At 54.4% G+C, this 14,012-nt stretch overlaps 1 protein-coding gene across 2 annotated transcripts in view; it reads left to right on the forward strand.

Moving 5' to 3' along the window:
* SCUBE1 (signal peptide, CUB domain and EGF like domain containing 1) overlaps positions 1 to 14,012 on the forward strand; it is a 142,917-nt gene that overhangs the window by 108,131 nt on the left and 20,774 nt on the right. For both annotated transcript variants that reach the window (XM_027594583.2, XM_027594584.2), the window contains 4 exons: positions 559 to 681; positions 2,909 to 3,025; positions 4,548 to 4,670; positions 13,611 to 13,730. In XM_027594583.2, coding sequence (XP_027450384.1) covers positions 559 to 681; positions 2,909 to 3,025; positions 4,548 to 4,670; positions 13,611 to 13,730 — 483 coding nt within the window. The remainder of the gene's footprint in view (positions 1 to 558; positions 682 to 2,908; positions 3,026 to 4,547; positions 4,671 to 13,610; positions 13,731 to 14,012) is intronic.

The raw sequence follows: 14,012 nt of genomic DNA on the forward strand, positions 1-14,012 counted from the left end.
AACAGGTGGAATTAGAGGGGGAAGCCAGCTAGCCCGGAAACACCCTTACCTTTCTAAGCCTCCCATCAGTAAAACAGGGGCATTAAACCTACAGATTGTTGACTGAGCACTCACTCAGCACCAGCACCCCGGGACCCGTTAGTTCATCTGCTCCTCTCGCTGTTCTTCCAAGGCGGGCGAGCCAAGGCTCCAGGGGCCCAGGAGCTCGCCCCAGGTCGCAGCCGTGGGGAAGCAGCCAGCCCGCTGCAGGCCGCGCTGCCTCCCCGAGTGTCGTCCTGTCCCGTCCCCCGTCCCGTGGTCTTGCCACGCATGGCAGCCATCGCTTCCCCCCCTTCTTTGCCACGAAAGCCCGCCGGGCTCGCCAACGCGGGGAGGCGGCAGTAACTCAGCCTCCGGCCCCCCGCCGCTGGGAGCCAGGCCCCTGGGCCGCCTGCTCCGATGGGTGTGGGGGACCGGACCCCGCGGCGGGCAGCGGGCGCAGGGAGGGGCGGGGGCGGGCCTCCCCCCACCTGGCAGCCCAGCCCACTCGCCCCGCCCCGCCCGCTGGGCGCCCCGCAGACATCAACGAGTGCCTGGCCAACAACGGGGGCTGCGACCACTTCTGCCGCAACACCGTGGGCAGCTTCGAGTGCGGCTGCCGCAAGGGCTACAAGCTGCTGACCGACGAGCGGACGTGCCAAGGTGAGCCCCCGTGGGCCCCCGGCGGCCTCGCCCCGCCCTTCCCGGGCCTGCGCGGGCTCCTGGGGGGGGGGGGGTGAGGGGGTAGGGCCGGGGTGTGTCGGCCCCCGCTGGCCGGTCCGAGTGTGCACCTGCCCTCCCCGCCTTCTCTGTCCTTCATGACTCTAGGTCCAACCCATCCCTTTTATGGATGGGAAACTGAGGCCCGGAGGCGCATCAGCACGTGGGGGGGGGGGGGCCGGGGGGATGGTTACCACAGTGAGTCGGTGGCAGAGCTGGTCAGCTCCAGCACCCTGTCCTCCCGGTGGCCCCCGGGCCTCCTTCCGAGACTTCGGAGGTGCGCTACCGCCGCCTGGTGGAAGGCGTGGCACATTGCAGGCGCTCTCCTGCAGTGCTTCCTTAGAGTTCCTGGGCGCCTGCGAGGAGCCACCAGGGTGATGTGAGGTCTGGGCAGAAGCCAAGAATCACAGTCCAGCACAAGTCCAGGAGACATCCGGGATGCAGTGAGAGCCCAGAGGATGGGCAGTGGAAAGAGTGGTCAGGGAAGGCTTCCTGGGGAAGGGGTCACTGGTGAATAGGCATTTTCCCAGAGGAGTGACAGACTGCACATGGCTCAGTGAGCCTCTCAGTGCAGCTTAGGGCTGGCCCTGGGGCAGCACGAGGCCCTGAGGGGCACGGGATGTGCTCTCCCAAGGACACAGTGGAAGGCAAGAGCAAGAGGCTGGTAAGGGAGGGTCTAGGGCCAGCCTGTCCTGAGCCCATCCTATGACCCGAGTCAGTCACCTCCCCTCCCCAGCTCAGCCTCTTCGTTCCTTGAGGGGTCTCCTGGCTCTCTCTTCCCCTTAGGGCGTGAGGGCCCACTGGGGGCACTTCACCTGTCCAGACTCCACTACACTTGGACTTAGTTTCTCCATCTGCCTTGCCAAGTTCTGTGGAGGGCTAAGGGAGGGGCCCTTGACTTTGTACTCCCAGCTGCCCCGTGAGACATGTGGGCCACCACTGAGGAGGAGGCCCTGATGTTTTTGCTTCTGGGCTCCAGCCAGTCTTCTCCACTCTTTACCAGGCTCGTCTCTCTGAGGCCCCCCGGGGCTCTGGCCATGTCCCAGCCCTGCTCCAGCACCACCCTGGACTCTAATTTCCTTTGCCTGGCACTCAGGCCCTTGGGATGGGGACCTCAGCCACCTCCCCAAGCCCCCTGAGCTCCACACGTTCCCCTGGAGGCCCTGTGCTGCCCCCTCCCGACCTTTGCTTGTAGTGCCCTTCCCCCACTTCCATTCCTTCCTTCCAAGCTAGTCCCACCCTTCAAGGTCTAGTCCAGGTGCCACAAGTACCAGGAGATCTTCCCAGATCCCCCGCTGGGAGGAATCACATCCTCCTTTGAGCACCCACAGTGTGATTCCTTCCTTGTGCTAGAATTATTACAAACACACGTATATCATCAACGTGTGTGGTCACATGAGCTAATATATTCAAAGAATGATCTCCAACTACAGTGCCCGTGGAAAGGTGGGTCAGTGGCTGTTTTGCCCTCAGGAGCCATCAGCTGTCCTATGAGAGCCATTTTCCTCAGAATTTATGGCCAGGACAGACTTGTCTTCTAGGAGCATGCGATTCATTTCCTCCTTTCCAGTAACATGCACCCTGTGACCCTTTTTCCTTTTTACCTTGGCTGCCAGGAAGCTCAGAATCGAATTTCACATACTGTCAAGGTTTTCTTGTTATCCCTTATGGGTAGAGTATTCCCCCACCCATACCCCTTTCTCTTTGGGCTGTTTTCCTTGTTTTCTCGAGATCTTTTGGAGTGATAGGAAAACACACTGTGGTCGGCATCCAGAAGGCCTGGTTTCATGTTCCAGTTCATTTGTCTCCTCAGGCAAGCCCCCATCAATTTGCTGTAGATGAGGATTAAACATTCATCCTGATCACAACTGAATGTGAGATATTAAAATGGCAGACATAATACTTGTATCCAAAGTACTTACACCCTGCCCACCTCCAGAAAAGATGGGAAATGGCTCCTAACCCAGAAACATAAGGTTAATGGAGACAAACTGGAAAATCAGGCTGTGACCAGAAGCCAACATTCACTGTGGATCAGCTGTGCCATAAGCCTCGGGGGCCCAGGGACTGTCTGTGTGCAGATGCACGTTGAGCGACTGAGTGAGTGCCAGGCCGTGTCCACCCAGCGCCCTGAAACTCCTCCCCGCACTGTCTCCCTGTGGCCACACAGACATCGACGAGTGCTCCTTCGAGCGGACCTGCGACCACATCTGCATCAACTCCCCAGGCAGCTTCCAGTGCCTGTGTCACCGTGGCTACACACTCTATGGGACAACCCACTGCGGAGGTTTGCAGCCCGCCCGCCAGGGCCACCTTCCCCCTGAGGCACGCGCCTGGCCGCATGGCCACCTATGCTGACCCTGACCTTGACTCCAGAGGGCCTGGAAGGGACCTAAGCAAGGCCAGGTTCTGGTGGGCAGAGGGGCTCAGCCAAGAGCAAGGTGGGAAGATGGGGGCAGGGAGCAGCAAGTATCAGCTAGGTGGCAGGCCTCAGGCCAGGCTGTGGGCATAGGCCCCAGAAATGTCAGCTACAAGGGAACCTCGGTCCAGAACGGGGGATGGCCACTACACAGAATCCCACAGACAATTCGTCCCAGTGGGAGAGGGTGACAACAGAGAAGGGCGGCGTATGGAGATGGGGGGGGTCCTAAAGGAGGAGCATCTGGGTCAAGATGAGGGAAAGCATGCCAGAAGGATCAGCATATGCAAAGGCACTGAGGTAGCACGGAGGGACCCAGAAGCAGCTGGGGAAGGAGGATGTGGTGCACGATGCTGACAGGGAGGAAGCAGGGCTTTGTGAGGCCTACAGGTGATTTGGGTTTTCTTCCTCGTGCAATGGGAGACTATTGGAGGGTTTAAGTAGGGGTGTGACATGGGCACGTTCAGGTAATGAGATCACTCTAGCTGCCACGTGTTCAGGAGAGCGGAACCCAGGGCACCAGCAGGGAGAGGGTTCCAGGCATGAGAGCCAGAGCCACTGAGCTCGGGCAGGGGGGCAGGTGTGCAGAGAAGGGGAAGGTTCTGAAGTATTCAGCTACAGATGATGGGACTTGGAGATGTGCAGGCATGGCAAGTGGAGGTGGGGGAGCCAAGAATGGCCCCGACGTCCGAGGGTCTCCTCATTTCCTGACACCACACTCCCTCTGCTGGGCAGCTGGGCAGGTCGGATGTGGTCAGGTGTGAAGTGATCGGGCACAACTGGTGTTGGGGGGCGGGGGGGAATGGGCTCCTGGGGTGGGCTACAGATTCTTCTAGAGGGACCTCAAAAACCTGGGCACTGGCTCCCCTGGGCCTGCCGCTCCGACTGCAGGCCGCCCAGATGCTCAGAGCCAGGCACCCCAGCATGAGTGTGGCCCAGCCCCCTCTCCATCTCCAGCGGGTGCTCTGGTTCCTTGGTGGCCAGGGCAGGAAGGGTTGGAAGTGGCTTCTCTCACCCTGGGGCCCGTTGCATAGAGGGAAACAGCCTGTCCAAAGTCCCAGCAAGAGTGACCGCACGGCCCCTGCCTCGCGAGACCTGCTTGGCACTTGAATTTTCTGCCACCTTCTGCCCTCCCCCCCCAGTCTGGGTGCAGCTGCTGGAGGTCGGCAAACGGCTGGGGTTCCTGGGGGAGGGGGAGGGGTCGGTGTCCGTGTCCATCAGCCTCGTGTGTGTGCACTCCTGTGTGTGACGCGTGCGGCCGCCTGTCTGCATCTGATGCGTGGCCGGCTGCCGGCAGGGTCAGGGGACTCTCGGCCCTCTGGTGCTGGGTGGCCCTGCCCTGCCAGCCAACCTCCTGCCCTGATGCCCTTCCTCCCACCTGTGCTTCCAGATGTGGACGAGTGCAGCATGAACAACGGGAGCTGTGACCAGGGCTGTGTCAACACCAAGGGCAGCTACGAATGCGTCTGCCCCGCGGGGAGGCGGCTCCACTGGAACCGGAAGGACTGTGTGGGTGAGTGCCCTGGGGTGGGCCACCGCTGGGACCCCTGAAGAAGGGCCTGGGCGCTGGCTTCCGCCGCTTCCGCCAGGTGCCTGGATGGGAAGGGCAGTGACCTCTCAGGGCGGGGTGAGCATGGGGTGAACAACGCAGGGCCTACCTCGCCTGGGAGGGGGGTTCTCGGCAGGGAATCTCTGCTGCTGGGATGGGGCTAATGGGAAGGAGGACCTGCAGAAGAAGAGGGGATGCGGGCGGGGGAGCGTGCTGGGTTCCAGCCAGAGGCACAGAAACGGACCCACAGGGGGAGGGGGACACAGAGGTGAAGATCTGGGGGTCAGTGTGTGCAGCTAAGGCTGTGGGCTCAGGAGGAGCTAGAAGCTCGGAGGGCACAGAGGCCTCCACGCCCCCATCTCCCGCTGGTCCTGCCCAGGAAGCTGGGGGAGGAGAGAGGGTGGCCGCTCGGGCTGCAGCAACATCAGAGTCTGGAGGGGAGCCCCTGGGTCTCCGCAGCCCCGCCACCTGCCCAGGCCACCGGCCCCACAAGGTCCAGGATGGGAAGGGGGGGGGCTCCCAGCAAGCGCAGGGTTCCTGCGTCCTCTGCTGGTGGGCTCCGGAGACTTGGGGCAGCTCCAGGCCAAGTTCTGGACAATCCCCCACATTCATTGGTTCTACAAACACATGGTCACCCACTACATGCCAGGCCTGCTGTGGATGCTGGAGCCACAGCCCCGAAATGGCTCTTAGATCCTTGCCCTGCCATGCCCTAACATCCCCAGGGCAGCCAGAGCCAGCCTTTGATTTTATTTTTTAAACTTGTTTTTTTCTCCACGCCCAGCGTGGAGCCCAACACAGAGCTTGAACCCACGACCCTGATATCAAGACCTGAGCTGAGATCAAGAGTCAGACATTTAACCGACTGAGCCACCCAGGCACCCCCAGAGCTGGCCTTTTGAATCTGACTCCGAATGTGTCCGCCTCTGCTCAGAGCTCTCCACGACTCCTCTTCATGTGGAAGCAAAGCCAGAGTTCTTAGAATGGCCCAAAGGCTACTGGACCCTGGCCTAACGGCCTTCGGCCCTCACCCTCGTCCACCCCACGCTAGCCTCAGTGACCTCGAGGTTGCTTCCCACCCCCAACTGACATGGCCGTGCCAGGGCTCCCCTCTCGGCCTGGAGGGCTCCTCGCCCCTCTCACTTTCGCTCTGGGAGGCCTTCCTTGCACCCCACCCACTACCCCCCACCTCCTTGTTTTCTTTTCTCCCATTGTACTTCCCACGGCTAGACATATACATATATGTAATATATGCTTTACACAGCGGAGCACATACTTTTGTCTGTCTCATTCGCTGCTATATCCCCAGCACCTAGAACAGAGCCTGGCAAGTGTAGGCACCGAGTAAGTATTTGTTGAATGAATGAGTGAGAGTATCGAAGAATGGATACCATCACTTAGCATCTGATACCAAAAAGCTGAAAGTATTGCTTACTTCAGTAAGGACCGCTGTGTTGTTCAGGCAGTCCTGGTGAGCAAAGCCAACCGCTGGTCTCGTCTGGAGTTGCAGGGAGGAGGCTGTCTGGGGCTGTGCTGGAGAGGAAGCATTAAGTGGTGTGCATTCCCGGAGCATGGCTTGTGCTGGGAACTAAGGCCGGATGGGTTGACTCCAGCCTGCCTGGGAATCTGCCACCAGTTTGCTGACTTTCCGAGCCTGGAAAGTAATGGTTGGACGGGCTTTCAGAGGCATGTCTGCTGATTGATGAGGGTCGTGCTAGGTCTGGTGTTGACTTGTTCCCAAAGCTGTCGGGCCAGCAGGCTTTCTCTAGGTGTATGGGGAAGGAGCGCTTTTATCCTCAGCACCCTACCAGTTGTCTCTCCCTCTGTCAGAGCTGCAGGAGCGGCCACTGGGGCTTGTCTGGGTCCTCACACGGCCACCGACCCTGCTCCAAGAGTCACTGGTGGAGGTCTGATTGTCAGTCAGGGTGACTTTATCGCACTTCTCCTAAGTCATCTGCTAGGACTGTGGTGACTACATAGAAGCAGTTAGCATTCTGGACACTAGATTTGGGAAGACTGAGACGAACAAGCATAGCTGAAAGTGTTCTTAGAAGGTTCTGGAAGGCCCTCCACACCCGAGACCCAAGAGTTCCCAGGGCTGACCAAGAAAACTGATTCCACCAACTCCCTGAGTCTGCCATCAGTGTGCAAGCTGCTTTCCCTTATAACCTCGACATGGACTGCCCCACCTCACCTGTGCTGTGAATCCAGGTCCAGAGTGAAGGGCTGGCAGTGACGACCCCCCTGATTGGTCAAAAGAAAATCCAAGTTATCACTGTCACCCTGAGTGCTTGCCCTAGGAAGTCAGCCTGGTTCGGCATGCCCCCCACACCACGCCATGGGCTGTCTTATTTACTATAGCGCCCAAGGCGAGGGGCACATTTTTGATGACCACTTGGAGCTGCCCGATTCCTATGGATGGGACTGACAGCCTCCATGGTCTGCTTCAGCAGGTATCATTTGTGTCCCTCGGAAGGGAATTCTGTCCGCAGATGGTTTGCAGATGGCATCGTTCACTGAGGGGTTGGGGGAGCCATGGACTTGGAACAGTCTAGTAGCCCCCCAGAACCATCAGCTGTGGTCCCAGGGGGCACTGATGAGCCAGACCCCATGTACCAGATGGGATCCACTTCAGTGAAGCTGTAGGGGTATTGTCTGGGGTGTTGCTGTGAGAACTAGTCAGCTACATGGCAAGATAGCTGAATCCACCTTTCCCAGCGCGTGGGCATTCTCTTCTTCTATGTATTGCCCACAGAGAATGTCGTAATTAATAAGGTTTGTGTAACGTACTTTATACCAGCTTTCAATACCGATTTCCCCAGCAATAGCTTGGGGGACTGATGTTAAAGATTTAGGATGGTGGCCCTCGCTAGCAAGGCCTAGATCCAGGCCAGTTATCATTGGTGAGGGAAGCATAATAGAGCAGATCCGCAGCGTATAATCTTAAACGTGTAAGGTAGGAGAGCATGACCCGAAGAACCAAGAACAAAGGCCTGCGAAGGAGCATGTGCAAGTCAGTGGTTGCAAACATCAAGGAGAATTTATTCCAGTGGCCTTGGGTGAGAGCCGTCCCTATGTATCATCTTCTGCCTGTCCTGAGAATCTTGAGAAATAGTTGGTTTGTGTGCACTGACTGCTTCCGGGGGTTCTCTTGAGAACCCCAGTTCAAGATCTGTAAGTTGTGACTGCGTAGTAAGTTCTGAAAAATCCACTTCTGTGTTCCCAAAAGATATGGAGTAAAAAGACAGTGAAACTTCTGAGTGATTTATGAACAACCCTCCCAGGAAAAGGTGTCTGCATATTGCTAAATAAATAAGTTGGACTATCCCAAATAAGGAACACGGGATCTAGTAATATTTTAGCTCCTACGAGTGCTCCGTTTTTCCCAACAAGCGACTGCTTTAATTCATCCAGAAAGTAAATATGCTATTATAAGCACACAGTTATAATCCGTCAAATCCATTTGGAGATGCTCAAGGAGTCCTTTAGGGTTTGTTCTGGTTTTTACTCTTTACCCAGGATTCTGCTGACTGCAGGTGAGCCTTGAACTGCTCATCTCCTCTGCTGGCCTGGGAGAGTTTCTCACCTTCTCGTCTACCACCACAGCTGGTTTGTCCCCCCTGGGATGAGTTGTCATAAAGGAAACATTAGCCCATGCCCAAGTGAGGTGGTCTGGTGGGTCCCGGGGGCCATCCTGGTTTCACTGGGATACCATCCTCAGGGGGCTTGCAACGCGATTATTCCACTTGGCTCCTTCTCAGAGTAGGAAGGCAAACACAGTGTGTCTGCGATGGAATCCCCACGCCTTTTCCATGGATCCGTGTCTCTGTGCTGTCTGTCGGAAGTCCTTGCCTAGGGATCACGGTCAGAGCAGCCCATTTAGCGTGATGACCCAGGAGACATTGCCTCTGACTTCCATCCCTCGTACCGTGGTGTCTCGGTTACGGGCAGTAAACCTCTCTGTTTCCAGAGCATCACTAAGTTGAACACTACAGCTGTCAGTATACAGAGCTACCCTTGATCTTCAGCAACGGAACATGCCCTAGAGACGGCCACAGGTTTGGCCACTAGAGCCAACATGAGTCCCTTAGGACATTATTCCAGCCTGGATAGTTCTTGTAAATCCAACCTAGCGTCATCTCTCCTCCTTTTGTTTTTTGTTTTTATTAACAGCTTCATTGAGATATAATTCACATGCCATAGAAGTCCCCCATTTAGTGTGCAGTTCAGTGGTGTTTAGTATAATCACAGAACTGTACAACCCCAATGAATTTTAGAGCATTTTCATTACCCCAGAGAGAAACCCTATGCCCATAGCCGTCATTCCTCATTTTCCCTCAACCCCCAGCCCTAGGCAACCACCATCTACTTTTGTCTCCATGGATTCGCCTGTTCTGGACAATTGGCATAAGTGGAATCGTATAACATGGGGCCCTATTATTCCATGTAGTGTAATATGTTCAAGGTTCACCCACGTCATAGTGCGTGTCACTGCTTCATTTCTCTTGACAACCAAATTATGTCCCGCCGTCTGCTTAGCCCACGTCTTGTTTATCCGCTCATCGGTTGACGGACATGTAAGTTGTTTCCAGTTTGGGGCATGCCATGAAGAACGCTGCTGTGTCCGCATATGTTTTCAGTTTCCTCGGGTGTACGCCCAGGGGTGGAATTACTGGGTCGTGCGCCCATGCTGGGTTTAACTTTTGAGGACCCGCTAGCCTGTTTTCCAAAGAAGCTGCGCCATTGGAGGTCCCACCAGCAGTGTGTGAGGTTCCGATTTCAGCACGTCCTCAGCCACCCTTGCTGTTTCCTGACTTTTTGATTATGGCCATCCTGAGGAGGGAGGGGTGAAATGGTTTCTCATTGTGGTTTTGATTTGTATTTCCCTGATGGCCAGGGGTGTTGAGTACCTTTCCATGCGCTTATTGAGTATTTGTAGATGTTCTTTCAAGAAATGTCTATTCAGATCCTTTGCCCATTTTTTTAATTGTATTATCTGTCTTTATTATTCGGTTATAAGAGTTCTTCCTATACTCTAGATATGACTTTCTTACCAGATACATGATTTGCAAGAGATATTCCCCATTCGGTGAGCTGTCTTTTCATTTTCTTGATGGTGTCTTTTGAAGCCTAAAGGTTTTTAATTCTCATAAAGTCCAATTTATCCATTTTATTTCTTTGGCTGCTTGTGGTTTGGGTGTCATTTTTAAGAAACCACTGCCTAATACAGGGTCCCAAAGATTTACAGCTGTTTTCTTCTAAGAACTTTATAGCTTTAGCTCTTATACCTAGGTCTTCGATCCGTTTCGAATTAATTTGTATATGGTGTGAGACAGGGGTCCACCTTCATTCTTTTGCCTGTGGAAAACCCGTTGTCACAGTGCCATTTGTTGAAAAGACCGTTCTTTTTTTTTTTAAAGATTTTATTTATTTATTTGACAGAGAGGGACACAGCAAGAGAGGGAACACAAGCAGGGGGGAGCGGGAGAGGGAGAAGCAGACTTCCCGCCGAGCAGGGAGCCTGATGCGGGGCTCGATCCCAGGACCCTGGGATCATGACCTGAGCCGAAGGCAGATGCTTAACGAATGAGCCACCCAGGCGCCCTGAAAAGACCATTCTTTTTCCCCGGTGAATTATCCTGCCATCTTCTTGAAATCAATTGGCCATAAATGTGTGGGTTTATTTCTGGGCTCTCTTTTCCATTGATCCGTTTGTCCTGATGCCCGTATCCCACTGTCTTGATTAATGTAGCTTTATAGTAAGTTTTTAAATCATGAAACGAGAGTCTTCCAACTTGGTTTTTTGTGTTCAAGATTGATCTGGCTATTCTTGAACTTACTTTGAGTTTCCATGCGAATTTTTGAAGTCTCTTCATTATTAAGATGCGTGCCATCAACCAACAGTACTGAGTCAGGACTTGGTATGGAATGTCCAAAAGATCTGTTTTGGATATGAGCACGTCTGAAGTACAGACACACAGAGATGAGTTTCTCTGTCAGGAAGGGGTAGGAGTTGCTCGGCGGTAATATGAGAAGGATAAAGGAACCAAATACCATAATTCGTTCAATGACAAGCAGAGAAAATACTGGGTGTTTTCAGTTCTCAGTGGGGGTCATCCTGCATGTGGTACCCTCAGATTAAAGGTGATTCTAGGGGGCGCCTGGGTGGCTCAGTTGGTTAAAGCGACTGCCTTCGGCTCAGGTCGTGATCCTGGAGTCCCGCGATCGAGTCCCGCATTGGCTTCCTGCTCAGCGGGGAGTCTGCTTCTCCCTCTGACCCTCTTCCCTCTCGTGCTTTCTCTCATTCTCTTTCTCTCTCAAATAAATAAATAAAATCTTTAAAAAAATAAAAATAAAAAAATAATAAAGGTGATTCTAGGACGAGATCTGAAGATGCTCCAACTACGTTAGCCAAGGCATTGCCCTGAGGCAGGGAGGACAAGCCTTGGTCATGGATGTTTGCTGTGTTGCTGAGCTTGTATCCTGAGAGCGTGGCCTAACTTTTGCATGTTCATACCAAAAAAAAAAAAAGAAAAAAGAAAAATTTATGGCAGTCTGGACTCTTCCTGGGCTCTGTTCCATTTGTTCTGCTGATGTGGAAGCTTTGCCCCAGGGCTCCTGTTTTTGAATCATACGTAATATGTATATGAAGGCTCCTATCAGCTATAAATTGAATCATGCGTAGGAGAATTTTCTGGGACTTCTAAAAATAACCTCACAGATATATTTTAGGTGTATTTATTTGGAGACATATTTTAGCTGGCGGTTCCATTTGCAGAGGAGATTCTGCCCCACGACATGGGTAGGGGCTTTGACCCACGGAAGGGAGGGTTGCCTTCTGATAATGGCTCCCAAAGAGCAATTACAGGTTGGAACTTGGGAAAGGACCAAGGCTTGTTAGAGTGTCCACTGCCTCAGTGCTTTTAGTAAACCAGAGCAAATCAAGGTCATGGCCTCCCAGCCTTCTGCAACTTCCTGTCTGCGTTCAGGGCCGCCTCTTACTATCTTCATCCATATTCCCCACAACCAGGCATCCTTACTTTAAGGCAAACAGAATTTTTTCTTTTTTTCACTTATCGCCAGTCAATTTGCCTTCCCTCTTGCTTCTTAGGTGACTTTAAACTTTTCTCTGGGCTTTGGTGTTCAGTGGTGGTGGAATTAATGGGTGTATATGGTGGGGTCAGAGATTTTGCCTACATGCAGCTCGTAAGCTAGCCTGCTGCTGTGTCCCAGGTGCCCTGGACGTCCCGGAACCCCGGGGCCAGAGACGAAGGACTTCAGTACTCAGCACAGCAACCAGCATAAAAAGCACATTTGTGTGGGTTCCCCCGCCCCGCCCCCAAGTTCCATTTGCCCCCTCGATGCCGTGCAGGTGGAGAACTTGCATCACAGCCGAGGGACACCCAGCCTGGGAAACTCACCACTTTTATGGCAAACAGAGCCGGGCTGCTCCTTATCTAGAAGGAGATGTTCCCTCATCCCTCGAAGTTGCTCGAGGCAAACATAACCCTGAGAAATGGTCTGGGGAAGGAGCTGCCAATGCTTTGCGTCCTTGGAGTCCCAGTGAAAGCCCCCCAGCGAGAGCCCCCACGCTCAGGGCTGGGATGGTTGCCTCTCCCAATGAGTGGCCCCCATTGGTACCAGAAAGCAATGTTGCTGTCCACCAGTAATCACTGACAATTCCCTTTAGGAATTTGGAGAAAGTCCAAGGAAGTGCCGGGGGCTTAGTCTCCCTTGGAAGTTTGTAGATGGTTGTCCTTCTGCTTCTCAACCAGCGGGAACATTGGTTCTTCCGGTGGCCCTTCTGTCCTGCATTATCTGCAGGTGGTTTTACTTGAAGATTCCTGATTCTTTGGGAACAGAGGACTTTCAGTCCTGTATTTACTTGGGGGCCAGCTGTTTTACCTGGAGGGCCGTGAGTTTGTTTTTATTTCTAGATTATTTACTTTCTAAGACTCCTTGAAACCGTCGAGCCACATGTTGAAGATGACCCACACTGGCAATTTCCCACTTCCATTTATTTTTCTGGCTGAGTCTCCTACTTCAGCCTGCTCACCCGAGCGACTCGACCATTGACAACAGCCTCTGAGGGGCACTTCCAGGGGCGTGCCCATTTCAGCCAGTTGTCACTGACCAGCCAGACGGGGATAAAACCAGTTCTGAGTTCCATGGCTATAGACCTGTCAGTCCTTTTAATCAAAAGATTAAAAAACGTCTGAGAGGGACACCTGGGTGGCTCAGTCGATTGTCTGCCTTCGGCTCCGGTCACGATCCCAGGATGCTGGGATCGAGTCCCGCATCGGGCTCCCTGCTCAGCAGGGCAGTCCGCTTCTCCGGCTGCCTGCCACTCCCTCTGCTTGTGCTCTTTCTTTCTCTCTCTGACAAATAAATAAATAAAATCTTTAAAATAAAATAAAATAAAAAATACATAAATAAAAAACACCCGCAAAACTCTGAAGAGCTTAGTTTGGGATATCTCCGGACACCTAATGGATGTGTCCAGCAGCTGCCCCAGAGAGGGACTCCCAGTGACCCTCACATGCTTAGAAGTCGGTCACTGCCAAGAAGCCCGAGTCACTTCCACCTGCTCCCTTACGCAGAGGAGCATGGACAGCTGCTCTGGAGAATCCAGCTGTGCCCTCTGGTCTGGGCCTGTGACGTGAGGCTTCTCACAGACAGCCTGGACTGGTCAGAGGGAGGAGCGAGCCAGCTCTCTGGGCCCGGCATCCCCACACGTCCAAGTACACGTGGACCCCGCCATCTCCCAGGCCCTTCCCACCAGGGTCTGGCCACGGGATGGGGATGTGGCAGGAGTCCCCCAGTGGTCCACGCTCAGGGGCAGGGCCTCCAGAAGCCTCCACCCTGGCCCCCTCCAGCCCTCTCTTATGTCTTCCCCCTCCTCAGAGACGGGCAAGTGCCTTTCTCGGGCCAAGGCCTCCCCCTGGGCCCAGCTGTCCTGCAGCAAGGTGGGCGGCATGGAGAGCTGCTCCCTTTCCTGCCCAGCCCACTCACTCTTCGTGCCAGGTAACCTGAGGCCATCCCCGGGAAGGGATGAGGGAGTGGGTGGGGGGCTTCCTTCCCTGGGGTCCAGCCCCTCCTCCCTGCCGTTCTCCAGGAAAGAGCCCAATCTAGGAATGAGGCCGCCTGGCCCAGATCACTGAGAGATCCTGGCCCACCGTCTGGTTCCCTATGGGACACAGCATCCCTCTCCACAAGTGCAGTGGGCTCATTCCCTCCCAGCTGCTTACCCACAGCAGCCCTTCTGAGGCCTCCAGGATCTGAGGCCTCCGTCTCACCCCTGGCCTC

This window comes from Zalophus californianus, chromosome 9, assembly GCF_009762305.2.
Source record: "Zalophus californianus isolate mZalCal1 chromosome 9, mZalCal1.pri.v2, whole genome shotgun sequence".
NCBI lineage: Eukaryota > Metazoa > Chordata > Mammalia > Carnivora > Otariidae > Zalophus > Zalophus californianus.